The sequence below is a fragment of the Ursus arctos genome, unplaced genomic scaffold, assembly GCF_023065955.2.
Source record: "Ursus arctos isolate Adak ecotype North America unplaced genomic scaffold, UrsArc2.0 scaffold_5, whole genome shotgun sequence".
Taxonomy (NCBI): Eukaryota; Metazoa; Chordata; class Mammalia; order Carnivora; family Ursidae; genus Ursus; species Ursus arctos.
This window is the reverse complement of record NW_026623067.1, coordinates 32,986,752-33,001,682: the sequence shown is the minus strand read 5'-3', so window position 1 is coordinate 33,001,682 and position 14,931 is coordinate 32,986,752. Positions and strand designations below refer to the sequence as shown.

The window sequence follows — 14,931 nt, the reverse complement described above, 5'->3', positions numbered from 1 at the left end:
AACTGCAGAAGCCCCAGCATCTCAGATTCATTAAGCTATACCTGTTTAGGAGATAAAAGAAAAGGCAGGTACATTCAGCCTATATTAACAGAATTCAGAACTTTCTCCTTCTCCTATGGGTTAATTAGAGCTTTGCTAATCATTTTTTCCTCAGCACCAGAAGCAACATCAAGTGGGACATTGTTAGAAATGCAAAATCTCAGGGGCGCCTGGGTGGCACAGCGGTTAAGCGTCTGCCTTCGGCTCAGGGCGTGATCCCGGCGTTCTGGGATCGAGCCCCACATCAGGCTCCTCCTCTATGAGCCTGCTTCTTCCTCTCCCATTCCCCCTGCTTGTGTTCCCTGTCTCACTGGCTGTCTCTATCTCTGTCAAATAAATTAATAAAATCTTTAAAAAAAAAAGAAATGCAAAATCTCAGATCCCACCCCAAACTACTGAGTTACAAATTCTACATTTTAACAAGATCCTTGGGTGATTACACATTCCTATTAAAGTTTGAAATACACTGGTTAAACAGTGTACACCCAATTGGCTCTCTCTTAAATATGTTACCAAAAGAGCCTCGAATGGAAGAATATGAAATGCCAAAAAGTTCTATTACAAGATACTCAGACCACAAATTGATTTTATGATGGAGAATTTCTAGCAATAGCAAAAAGGAATCGGTAAATTCTCAAACCTTGAAATTCATTTCTGCAGCAGAAGATATTCTAAGGCTTTACATAAGATCTGAGTTTAAAATCCAGAGAATGCTTAGTATCTAAGTATGTATCAATGTTAACTAATATTATTACCCTCAATTTAAAAGTACTCTTCAAAGACTGAATTAAACAAAGTATTTGGATCTAATGTCAAAACAAGTGGAATCTAACATTGAACCCAAAGCCTTGTAAGAAAAATTAATGGAATCAGTATCAATATAAATTACATTTTATAAATTATAAATTAAAAGGTACTAAAGCTTTTAATTTAGACTGACGTATCCTGACTACCTACCTCAAGTGTACATATCTTATTCCATGAAGTGAATATAACATGCTAAGTGAAGTATACGGGATACCTGTCCAACAGCAATTAACCCTCTTCCTTTTACTTATTTTTTTTTTTTAAGATTTTTATTGACTTACTTAACAGAGAGAGAGAGAGCACAAGCAGGGGGAGCAGCAGAAGTAGAAGCTTCCCACTGAGCAGGGAGCCCGATACAGGGCTTGATCCCAGGACCCTGAGATCATGACCTGAGCAAAGGCAGACACTTAACCAACTGAGCCACCCAGGTGCCCAAACCCTCTTCCTTTTAAACGTAACCCCAAGTTTGTTCAAATATCCATTCAACACATGGTCATGTACATCAAACCAGAGATGAGCCTAATCCTGAGTTTTAGGAGGTGAATGAACCCCTCTCAAACTTTCTGTGCTAAAGCTGCCTTTATAGTCTTAAAATTAATAAGGATTAAACCCAGAGAGGTTTACTTTACATAAGTCATCTCTATCAATATTTAATGTATTAGAGACTAGAACTGGGGCACCTGGGTGGCTCAGTTAAGCATCGGGATTCAGCTCCGTTCATGATCTCAGGGTCCTGGGATCGAGCCCTGTGTCAGGCTCCACTCTCAGGGAGGAGTCTGCTTATCCCTGTCCCTCTGCCCCCCTCACCACTCGTGCTCTCTCTGTGTCTCTTAAATAAACAAATAAAATCTTTTAAAAAAAGAAACCAGAATGGAGAAAAATTTTAAAGTACTTATTAACTTACTTAAAAATAAAGCAATTACATATTACAACCGAAATTTTTTTGTGAAAAATAACCCTTCCAAAATAGTAAAATAATTTACTAAGATGCTTCACAACTTGGTCTGTCTCTTTAATGTCTGGCTTAGTAGAGGATAGTTGGCATGTCATATCTTTTGCATCCAATCTGGTACAATATAACATGCCACGAAGCCTTTAGAAAACTACTCTATACACTCCTAACAAAATGAAAATGGAAAAGGCAAAGCACGTGATGAGGTTATTACACAAATACTTGTGATCTCATGAACCCCTGAAACTCTCAGAGACCCTCAGGGGTCCCAGTACAATACTTTAAGAACCATTAGTCAATCGGCTTACTTAGGAATGATTTAGGCATAAGCATGTGATGCAATTCTGAGGAAAGAGATAAGAGAAGTACAGATAAGGGATTATGGGGGGAAATGCCCTTACATACAGAAAAAACACATTTCTGGGGTGCTTGGGTGGCTTACTGGGTTAAGCATCTGCCTTTGGCTCAAGTCATGATCTCAGAGCCCTGAGATTGAGTCGGCTCCCTGGCACAGCAGGGAGTCTGCTTGTCCCTCTGCCCCTCCCCACACTCATGCTCACTCTCCCTCTCCCTCAAATCAATAAATAAAATCTTAAAAAAAAAAAAGAAAGAAAAAAGAAAAAGAAAAATATACATGTCCCTCAAAGAAGGACTATTTACTGGACCAACCCTCCTGCAGAAAACAACTATGAATTCTAACCAAAATATTTTTTAAAAATTCCCAAGAAACATCTGAAGGCACAAGACAGGGACTAAAAGCAAACAGAAACTGGAATTTCTGACACAGGGAATAATATAATGGCACTCCCTGAGTTTGAAGGATTTTATTTATTTACTTTAAAGATTTTGCTTGGGGAAAGGCCCTGGGAAGCCAAAGAGGGAAGTCAAACTTAAATAGAAACAGTCTTACTGACAAGAAGAAAAAGAAGAAAGAGTTCAGGACAAACTCAGGATCAAAAAATAGGACATAAATCGAAGAAAGAACAACAGAGTAGGCATGCTCAAATATGCAGCCCCTAAACGATGCCTTCAGGGGACAATCCAAGCAGCATAGTTATGACTAAAAGAAATGAACAAAGATTTCAGATGTTGCCCATTAAAAGAAAGACTGAGTTTCAAATAAGGGTTCGATCAAGTTAATGCCTTATTAAAACAAATACAACACTCTTAAGAAAAATATAAAAGAATCCAAAATATATAATGTATCAATCATAAAGCCCAGTATACAAACCAAAACTACTAGACAAAAAAATTTAAAATATATAAAACAAAAGCAAAAGAAAAGACAATCAATAGAAACTGACTTCGGATGACCAAGATGTTATGAGTAATAGTCAAAGATTTTAAAGAAACTATCTTCCTTGACCACTTAACTGTGGTCAAGGAAAAATTTTCAAATGTGCGTAATGGATAGATAGCCAGGAAATCTAATTAGAGAAGTAAGAAAATATAAGAGAGCCAGTTGTAAATTCTAGAACTAAAAAAATGCATTATCTGAATTTTAAAAATTCACTGGATAGACTTAACAGCAGTTAGAGATGGCAAAAAGGAAACCGTGAACTTGAAGATAGAGTCAAGAAATGTCCCAATCTTAATTAAGGAGAAGAGAAAAGGGTTGAAAAACCAAAGTGAGCAAGGATCAAAGAAATGTGAGACAGTATTAAAGGGCTGAACATACACATAATTGGAGTCCCAAAGGATAAAAACTCTGAAGAAATAATAATCAAGATTTTCCCAAATGTCTCCGAAACTATATCCCAAGGAAATAAATTTACAGATTCTACAAGCTCAGTGAACCACAAGTAGAATAAATACAAAGGAAACCATAAGTAGATACACTTAACATATGACCCAGGAATCCCATTCCTGGTTATCTACTCTACAGCAATGAAAACACCCAAAAACCTGCAGCTGAACATTCAATAGCAGCTCTATTCACATTTGTCAAAAACTGGGAATAATCTGGGGTGCCTGGGTGGCTGCTGGCTGTGCAGCCAATTCTTGATTTTGACTCAGGTCATGATCTTGGCGTCCTGGGATTGAGCCCTGTGTCCAGCTCCCCACTCAGCAGGGAGTCCGCTCCAGGATTCTCTCCCCCACTCTCCCGCTGCCCCTCCCCCACCCATGCTAGCTCACGCTCTCTCTCAAATAAATAAATCTTTAAAAATAAATAAATTTTATTTATAAACAAAATAAATTAATTTTTTTAAAAACTTAAAAACTGGGAACTACCCAAATGTTCTTCAGCACATGAAGAGATACACAAACGGTACATCCACAATAAACAATGCTGGGCAATAAAAGAAATGAACAACTTCAGTGGGTCTCAAAGTCACTATGCTGAGTGAAAAAAGCCAAGTGCATAATGTATGACCTACATTTACAAATATTCTTATAAGAACACACCAGTGGTTACCAGGTATTATAAACAGGAGGAGAGCTAACTTTTTAGTTACTTTTAAAGATATAGGACAAAGAAGTTTTGGGGGTGATGGAACCATTCTGTATTCTGATATGATGTATCCTGCAGGATGACTGAAGTAGCAAAAAAACCAAGAATCAGCCCAGGTATCAACAGAAATGAACTAAGCAAACTGGGGTAGATTTATACAAAAGAGTATTAACAATAAAGGGAAAAACTCAGAAACACAGGCTGATTGAAAGACAACGTGACACAAAAAGGTTCAGAAAATACGATTCCATTTTTCTGAAATTCTAAATACAACTAATATACGTTGGGAAAAAATACATAAAATGGTTGCCTCTAGGGGTGAGAACAGGAATTAATAGAGGGAAAGTTCCAAGGTTATATCTGAATAGAGATTTCGGTTTCACAACTTACATACATTTGTCAAAACTAATCAAATGGCACACTTAAGATCTGCACATTTCACTACAGTTTACTGATAGTTTATTAAAGAAAAAATTGGGGGGCGCCAGGCTGGCTCAGTTGGTAGAACATGATTCTTGATCTCAGGGTCATGAATTTGAGCCCCGCACTGAGGGTAGAGTTTACTTAAAAAGTAAAAAAATAAACTTGTGTTAACCAACTACATATTGAAGTGAAATGCACTGATGCTACAACTTACTTTCAAACTTACCAAAAAACTAAGAAACAGGGCCGCCTGGGTGGCTCAATTGGTTAAATGTCTGCCTTCGGCTCAAGCCCCATGTTGGGCTCCCTGTTTGGTGGGAAGCCTGCTTCTCCCTCTCCTTCTGCTGTTCCCCCTGCTTATGCTCTCTCGCTCTCAATGTCAAATGAATAAATAAAATCTTTAAACAAGGGGGGTGGGGGACAACAAGAACTGGCGAGGCTGTGGATAAACTGGAACCCTACTGCACTGCTGGTGAGAATACAAAATGGTACAAGAGCTGTAAAAAACAGTGTGGTGGTTCCTCAAAAAGTTAAAAATAGACTTACCAAATGACCCAGCAATTCCACTCGAAGCTATATACCCAAAAGAAATGAAAACAGGAACTCCAACACATACTTGTACACCGGTGTTCAAAGTAGCATTATTCACAGAAGCCAAAAGGCAGGAACAACCCAAGTGTCCATCAACAGATGAATGAATAATGGAAATGTGGTGTATGCATGCAATGGAATATTATTTAGCATTAACAAAAAGGAAATTCTTCTTACACCATACTCAAAAATGAACTCAAAATGGATTAAACACCTAAATGTGAGAACTGAAATCATAAAGATCCTAGAAGAGAGCACAGGCTCTCTGACATCAGCCAAACCAACATTTTTGCAGACACATCTCCTGAGGCAAGTGAAAAAAAAAAAACAAAACACAAAACAAAACAAAAAAAACCTGAGCCTGGTTGGCTCAGTCAATGGAGCGTGCAACTATTGATCTCGGGACTGTAAATTCGAGCCCCACATTGGGCAAAGAGATTACTTAAAAATAAAATCTTTAAAAAAAAAAATAAAACAAACAGGAGCGCCTGGGTGGCTCAGTCGGTTAAGCCTCTGCCATCAAAAAGAATGAAATCCATTTGTGGACGGAACTAGAGGGTATTAGGCTAAGCGAAATAAGTCAGTCAGAGAAAGACAAATACCATATCATCTTACTCATATGTGGAATTTAAGAAACAAAACAGAAGAGCATGGGGAAGGGAGGGAAAAATAAAACAAGATGAACTCAGAGAGGGAGACAAACCATAAGAGACTTTTAATCATAGGAAACAAACTGAGTGTTAATGGAGGGAAGGGGGGTGGGGGGATAGGGTAATTGGGTGATGGACATTAAGGAGGGAATGTGATGTAATGAGCACTGCGTATTATATAAGACTGATGAATCACTGACCTCTTCCTCTGAAACTAATAATACATTACATGTTGATAACTGAATTCAGATTTTTAAAAAATCGGCAAACGAACAAACATTTCTTCAAAGAAGACATCCAGATGGTCAAGAGACAAATGAAAAGATGCTCAGCATCACTCATCACCAGGGAAATGCAGATCAAAACTACAAGGAGATATCACTTCACAACTGTCAGAAAGGCTAAAATCAACAACCCAAGAAACAACAAGTGTTGGTGAGGATATGGAGAAAAAGGAACCCTCAAGCACTGTTGGTAGGAATACAAACTGGTGCAGCCACTATGGGAGACAGTATGGAGCTTCCCCAGAAACTTAAAAATAGAACTACCCTACAATCCAGTAATAGCACAACTGGGTATTTACCCAAAGAATACAAAAACATTCATTCAAAAGGACATATGCACCGCTAGGTTTACAGCACTATTGTTTAAAATATGGAAGCAGCCCAAGTATCCACCAATAGATGAATGGATAAAGATGTGGGGTATATACATACAATGGAATATTATTCAGCCATAAAAAGAATGATATCTTGCCATTTGCAACAACATGGATGGAGCCAGAAAGTAGAATGCTAAATGAAATAACTCAGAGAAAGACAGATACCATATGATTTCACTCATCCGTGGAATTTAAGAAACAAAACAAATGAGCAAAGGAAAAAAAGAGAGACAGAGAGAAACCAAGAAACAGACTCTTAACTAGAGCACAAACTGAGGGTTACCAGAAGAGAGGTGGGTGGGGGGATGGGTGCAAAACGTGAGGGAGATTAAGAGTATACTTATGACAAGCACTGAGTGATGTATAGAACTGCTAAATCACTATATTGTATATGTGAAAGTAATATAGCACTGTATGTTAACTATACCAGAATTAAAATACTTATTAAAAAAATAAGAAATTCTGATACGTGATAAAACATCAATAAGCCTCAAAGACAATTATGCTAAGTGAAAAAAACCAGGCACAAAAAGATAAATACTGTATGATTCCAACATGTGTGAAGTACCTAAAACAGGGAAATTCACAAATGGAAAAAGCAGAATGCAGGTTCCCAGGGGCTAGAGGGTGGGGATGGAGATGAAGTTACTACTTAACAGGTAGAGAGTTTATGTCTGGGATGAAGATAAACTTCTGGAAGTAGGTAACAGTGATGTCACACAGCACTGTGAATGTACTTAATGCCACTGATTTATACACTTAAAAATAGTTAAAATGGTAAATTTTATATAATGTATATTTTATCCCAATAACCAAAAAAAGGGGGAAATATGAGGCATTTTCAAACATTAAAAGTTAACCAAATACATACCCTCAAAGTACCAAAAGCCCTTTTAATTGCATCCACAATGACACATGGTATGGGAGACTGTATTTTCCGAAGATGATAGCAAAAGCATGGCCTACTCTACATATTCTTCTGCAGAGGGAATGACCCTCCTATCAAGAACTGGGAGTCTACGCCTCCATCCCCTTAAATCTGAGCCAGTCCTGGGACTATTTTGACCTACAGAATATCGTGAAAATGAAAGTTCTGCCAATTCCCAGTACCATACTTAACTGGCCTTGTCAGCTTTCAGTTCTTGCCTTCTAGCCAGGTAGTCCCATAGAGAGGTCCTCAAAGGGAAGAGCCATCACTCCTGGCCAATAGCCTGAGCTCAGTCAAGAGCCAGTGCCAACGTGCCAGCCACCTAAGTTAAGGCAAGTTGGAAATGGATCCCCAGTTCCAATTAAGCCACCCCAGTAGACACAGCATGAAACAGAAACTAGACAGTATGTGCTGAGCTCCACCCAAATTGCAGATTTATAAATAAATGACATGTGCACTAAATTTTGGGGTGATTCATTACAAAGTCACAGATTGCCAGAACACTTAGGATAATTCACACGGTCTTTGTCCCATATGTTTAGTGTTATAAGTCCCACATACATTTAACAATGGAGATGTTATAACAAAATTAAAATGATACTTTCAATTAAAGGTCTAATGCAAATCATGAAAAAAACTAAGTAGCATGGCACAATGGAAAGGATTTAACATGAAACAGAAAATTTTAAGTTCAATTTCTCCTTATCTGATTAACGGCTATACGGTTTGGTCAAACCAATGAACTGTTGTCTAATTTTCTTTATCTCTAAGATGGAACGATAATAAAGCTTACCCACCCCAGAGTTGTGAATAAAAACGGAGATAGATACAAAATTTGGCTCTAAATAACAGTACAAGGTAAATATATCATTCAGAACACAGCAGCACCTGGCCAAATTAAGAACTCAACAGATAAACATTACCTCCATGAAGAGACATGCAAGGATACGACGCTCTCATCAAATCTTTCAGAAGACCATCAGCATGTTCCTGCTTATCCACAAAAATAATGACAGATCCCGACTCTTGGTAATGGCCAAGAAGCTCAAGTAACTTCAAGAATTTCTTTTCTTCTTCAATCACAATCTGAAATACCAAATTACACCAAGTTAATGGAGTAAAAATGCAGACATATCTCTTAAGCAAAAATATTCATTTTATTTCTGGCGAATGACTAAATGACTTGCTGTATCTTTAGGAATGGGTAGGAAAATGTTGATTTTAAATGATAAACCAGTAAGACCAAAAAAAATTTCTAACTTTGAGAGAAAGGGCTTGCAAATGTGAGCAAACCATCATGTGGTTCTCTCTGCCTCCTGACCTCACATCCTATTAACTAAAGAATAAAATAGGTCTGTGACATTTCCATCCACCAGTCCGACCTCTTCTGGTGGGAGGAACTAAAAAGAGCATTTTAAACACGCAGTTCCAAGGAACAGCTTATTCAAATTTATCAGATAAAATATTAACAGCTAGGCTGTATCCTATTTAAAATGAGGTAATTACCTGCCTTCATCACAATGATCCCCAAAGGATCACACACTGCCTAAACATCCAGGGAACTAAGATTTCCGACAGATTGTACCCACCACTTGTTGTTCCACATCTGAGCAAACCACACTCCTGCCTCCAACCTGCACTTCAATGGGTTTACTCAGGATTCTGCGAGCCAAAGCCTCCATAGCTCTGGGAAAAGTAGCTGAAAACATAACTGTCTGTCGATCAGGACGGACATTATCCACAATGCGCATGACCTGAGAACACATTGCAAATAAATATGGTGAGTATAGTCTCCAAAACTTATACGAAGTTAAAACCAAGTAGAAAGGGGCACCTGGGTGGCTCAGTTGGTTAAGCATCTGCCTTCGGCTCAGGTCACGAGCTTGGGGTCCTGGGATTGAGCCCTGTGTCAAAATCCCTGTTCAGCAGGAAGTCTGCCTCACTCTCTCCCTCTGTACTCTCTCTCTAATAAATAAATTCTTTTAAAACAACAACAAAAAAAAGAGGCCCCTAAGTGGCTCAGTTGTTGTCTGCCTTGGGCTCAGGTCATGATCCTAGGGTCCTGGGACTGAGTCCCGCATCATGTTCCCTGCTCAGCAGGGAGCCTGCTTCTCCCTCTCCCTCTGTTCCCCCGCTGGTGCTCTATCTCAAACAAATAAAATCTTTTTAAAAATAAATAAAAACAACCCCCCCAACACACACAAAAAAAGTACAAGGAAATTCTGAGAATACCTATTCAGTGACTTTTAAACTTGTTACCTTCAAATAACTGATTTTACCGCAACATTTATTCAGTTTCCCCCTTCTAAGAACAGCAACTATAGTTATTCACATATTTAGGGAAAAGATGGAAGACCCACCTGTCATCTCTCCCTCTCTCTCACTGACCTCACACCTAATCAACCAACAAATTCAGTATTCTCAATCTTAAACCTTAATCTGGGATACAACTATTCTCCCTTGGTATCACTGTTTTCCATCAGTTATTCAACACATTTTCGTTGAGCAACTGTATATGTAAGGCATTGCTCTAAGTGCTTGCAGTATGCAATAAAAACAGACAAAACCTTGTCTTCATGGAGTATGTATTCAAAGGAAGGTGGACAGATAAATACAGTACCTGCCAAAGGTTGATATGAGCAACAGAAACAAAGAGAACAAGGAAGGCAGACATACTGTTGAGGGGGTAGGATAAAGATACCTCTACCGAGCCCTGGAGAGGACTCTTGTGATGACCGGTATAAACAAGAAAAATAGAAGTAATGAGTAAGATTATTAAAATGATGGTTTCAAGGTAGACAGTGGTGAGTGGTTGGAAATTGGGATGGGTGAAGGTCTTGCCAGGAATATACAGAATTCTAGGACCACATTTTTACTCCACTCAAAGATGATGTGAAATCTGTGAAAGGGGCAGTCCTACCCAAGGCACTTGGTAATCCTGGGTTCCAGGCCTAAACCTCAACCATCTCTCATCTGGATTATTCCAACTATCTCTCTTCCAACTTCTACCCAATCTACTCTCTACCCAGTACCCAAAATGATGGCTTTGAAATATGTGTCAGTACTTTCAATTAAAGACTATTGCCTGACCACAAACATTTATTTCTCTTCCCTTGAAAAAACCAGTAAACGTTAACAATGCAGGGAGTGTTTTTAAAAATTGCACAAACCAACAAAGACAGTACCCAAGAAAACATAATCCTAAAATGAGAATGAACTAGATTTTCAGTAAGCACCCTATCCTGTCCCTCCTCAAGAGGGTTATTCTTCACCACCTAATGTCTACATAACTATGAGAGTTAACTTAAGTTCTCTGTAATGTTTTCCAGTAAAGCTTCATAATTTTCTCCAAAAGATCTTATACATCTTTTGTCATGTTTACTTTTTCATGCTTTTGTAAATTATGTGATTTTTTACTAAGATTTTATTTATTCGAGACAAAGCAAGAGAGAGACAGCACAAGCAGAGCTGAGGGGCAGAGAAGAGGGAGAAGCAGACCCCAAGATCAGGCCCTCATCCGAAGGCAGATGCTTAACCGACTTAGCCACCCAGGTGCCCCAAATTGTATGATTTTTAAAGTACATTTTCTAACTTACTGAGAAAAGAAATAGAAATGATTTTTGTTTACTGACTTAATATCCAGAAACTCTTATCAACTTATCTGTAGATCATTTTGAGTCTTCTATAAAGACAGTCTTTTTTTTTTTTTTAAAGATTTTATTTATTTATTTGACAGAGAGAGAGACAGCCAGCGAGAGAGAGAACACAAGCAGGAGGAGTGGGAGAGGAAGCAGCAGGCTCCCAGTGGAGGAGCTTGATGTGGGACTCGATCCCAGAACGCCGGGATCACGCCCTGAGCCGAAGGCAGACGCTTAACGACTGCGCCACCCAGGCGCCCCAAGACAGCCTTAACATCCGCAAATAACACTTACTTCTTCCTTTCCAAACATTATACCTTTTCCCCTCTAGTAAAATGTTGAATGGATGTTAACTATTTTACTTTGTTTTTTATGTTAAAAGTTTAAAAGTTCTACCACTAAGTGTAATGGTTACTAGAGTTTTTCTTGTAGATATTGTTTATTAGATATGGAGCTTCCCCACTAGTCTCTGCTGAATTTTTTTTAAAGACTTTTTATTTATTATTTGAAAAAGAGAGAGAGAGAACCCACACAAGGGGGGTAGGGGCAGAGGGAGAGAGATAAGCAGACTCCCTACTAAGCACGGAGCCCAACACAGGGCTAGATCCCAGGACCCCGGGATCATGACCTGAGCGGAAGGCAGACACGTAACTGACTGCGCCATCCAGGCACCCCATTTCTGTCGAATTTTTAAATCATAAATGAAATTTTATCAAATGCCTTTTCCACATTTTAGATAACAGTATGGTTTTTTCCTCTATTCTGGTAACAGGGCAGATTACATTTTATTATTTTTTTTTCTTTTTCTTCAGAAAAGATTTATTTTATTTTAAAGATTTTATTTATTTATGAGAGACAGAAAGCATGAGCAGGGGGAAAGGGGAGAGGCAGAGAGAGAAGCAGACTCCCCGCTAAGCAGGGAGCCGGATGGATGTGGGGCTCAGATAGACTCGGGGCTCGATCTGAGGACCCTGGGACCATGACCTGAGAGGAAGGCAGACACTTAGCCAACTGAGCCACCCAGGTGCCTCGATTTTATATTAGAGATAGAGTGTGTGTGAGTGAGGGAAGGGGCAGAGGGGGAGAATTTTCAAGCAGACTCCCCACTGAGCAAAGAGTCCACTGCAGGGCTTGATCTCAAGACCCATGACCTGAGCCAAAACCAAGAGTCAGACACTCAACTGACAGAGCCACCAAGGTGCCTCTTACTTGATTTTTCTAACATTAAACTACCCTTTGCATCTTAAGAATACTAACCTCAATGTATTATTCATTTTAAACATTTCTATATTTGGTTCCCTAATATAATTTTTAGGGTTTTTGCACCATTGTACATTAAACTATACCTTGTTTGATTTAGATACCAATATTATATTGGCCTATAAAATGAAATTGTCACTACAGAAAAGTTTGACAGTTTCTTATAAAGTTAACATAAATTATCCACAATTTAGAAATCCTACCCCATGGTAGAGATAAAGACATCATATGTCCACACAAAAATTTGTGTGCAAATGTTCACAGCAGCATCATTCATAACAGCCAAAAAGTGGAAATAATCCAAAATATTTATCAGTTCATGGATAAACAAAATATGATACGCTTCCCTATGACAGAATACTAACACTCAGCAATAGGAGGAATGAAAGACAGACTAGAACGTGGACAAACCTCAAATACATTATGCTGAGTAAAATAAGCTAAATGTATAAGAATTTCATATGAAATGTCCAGAAAAGACAAATCTATAAAAACAGAATGTAGATCAGCAGCTGCCTCAGGCTGGGGTGAAAACGGAAAGGAGTAAAAATAGGCATGAGGCAGCTTTCTGGAGATGGAAATGTTCTAAAACTGGATTGTGCAAAAAATAAAGCTGGATTGTGGTGATAGCTGCACAAATGTGTATGTATACTAAAAACCATCGTATTATACATTTAAAACAGGTGAATTTTATGGTATATAATGAGGACTGAGAGCCCTTTTAAAAATAAAAAATTACAGGGGTGCCTGGGTGGCACAGTCGTTAAGCGTCTGCTTTGGCTCAGGGTGTGATCCTGGCGTTCCAGGATCGAGCCCCACATCAGGCTCCTCTGCTGGGAGCCTGCTTCTTCCTCTCCCACTCCCCCTGCTTGTGTTCCCTCTCTCGCTGGCTGTCTCTGTCAAATACATACATAAATAAATGAATGAATAAATAAATAAATAAAATGATCTTAAAAATTGTTGAGTATTCACCCTTTTTCATACTTTCAAATAAAATATGATTAGAAATACAACTATTCATGGGGTGCCTGAGTGGCTGCATCGTTAAGCGTCTGCCTTGAGCTCAAGGCGTGATCCTGGAGTTCTGGGATCGAGCCCCACATCAGGCTCCTCCGCTGGGAGCCTGCTTCTTCCTCTCCCACTTCCCCTGCTTGTATTCTCTCTCTCGCTGGCTGTCTCTCTTTCTCTGTCAAATAAATAAATAAAAAATCTTAAAAAAAAAAAAAAAAGGAATACAACTATTCATTCCTTGAATATCTGGTAGAACTTGCTAATAACAAATAGGAACTGGTGGTTTCCTTGTGGGAAAATTATAAGCTGATTTCTTTAATGAATGTAAGACTATTGCAGTGTTCTTATTTCTGAGTCTGCTTAATTTAAAGCTTTCAAATGTACTGGCATACAAAGAAAGATAAAAGCAAGAAGGGAGGGGTGCCTAGGTGGCTCCGTTGGTTAAGCATCCAACTCTTGATTTTGGCTCAGGTCATGATCTCAGGGTCATGAGATTATGAGATCCAGCCCTGCATGTGGCTCTGCGCTCAGCAGGGAGTCTGCTTAAGATTCTCTTTTTCCCCGGGGTGCCGGGGTGGTGCAGTCGTTAAGCGTCTGCCTTCGGCTCAGGGCGTGATCCCCGAGTTATGGGATCGAGCCCCACATCAGGCTCCTCCGCTAGGAGCCTGCTTCTTCCTCTCCCACTCCCCCTGCTTGTGTTCCCTCTCTCGCTGGCTGTCTCTCTCTGTCAATAAATAAATAAAATCGTTAAAAAAAAAAAAAAAAGATTCTCTTTTTCCCTCTCCCTCTGCCCCTCTCCTTGCTCACACGCACTCTAATAAATAAATAAAATCTTTAAAAAAATAAAATAAAATAAAAGCATGAGTTTTATGGCATGCTAATGCCCCTTTGTCAAGAAAACAAAACAAAAAGCAATAAAATGTTTTGTTTTGTTTTTTTTAAAGATTCCATTTAGTTATTTGACAGAGAGAGACAGCAAGAAAGGGAACACAAGCAGGCGGAGCAGAAGAGGGAGAGAGAGAAGCAGACTCCCCGATGACCAGGGAGCCCAATGCGGTACTCAATCCTAGGACCCTGGGATCATAACCTGAGCCAAAGGCAGACGCTTAGCAACTGAGCCACCCAGGAACCCAGGAATAAAATGTTTTAAGACAGTAAAAGATTAATCAAGCTCAAGGAAGCAGAATCCCATACTAGCAGTGACGAAAAGTTGAGAACAAACCTGTTCTCCCTACACAGAGGTGAAAGGTGGGGTACCAGAATAAGGAGCACTGATACAAGGTCTCCTTAAGAAGCTATCCAATCACCCCACCTCCATCTAACAGCTACTCAGTCAGGCAATGGGCCTTTCTCTCACCCTCACCAAAGACCTAAAGGGTTAGCTTCTGGACAGAATAAAACAAGAGCATGAACTGGATGAAGCAAGGATAACATCCTAAGAAAAAAAGTATTAAGCAAACTCATAACGCTCAATGCTGAGGCTCCCACCTCTCCCTCAAGGCCTCCTTCCCAACCCCAA

The 14,931-nt window shown here is 39.2% G+C and overlaps 1 protein-coding gene across 4 annotated transcripts in view; it reads right to left on the bottom strand.

The window, feature by feature from the left end:
* DDX46 (DEAD-box helicase 46) overlaps positions 1-14,931 on the bottom strand; it is an 84,291-nt gene that overhangs the window by 35,381 nt on the left and 33,979 nt on the right. For all 4 annotated transcript variants that reach the window (XM_026508014.4, XM_048220889.2, XM_057307019.1 and 1 more), the window contains exons 14-15: positions 9,093-9,257; positions 8,427-8,589 (exon numbers count right to left, since the gene is read on the bottom strand). In XM_026508014.4, coding sequence (XP_026363799.1) covers positions 8,427-8,589; positions 9,093-9,257 — 328 coding nt within the window. The remainder of the gene's footprint in view (positions 1-8,426; positions 8,590-9,092; positions 9,258-14,931) is intronic.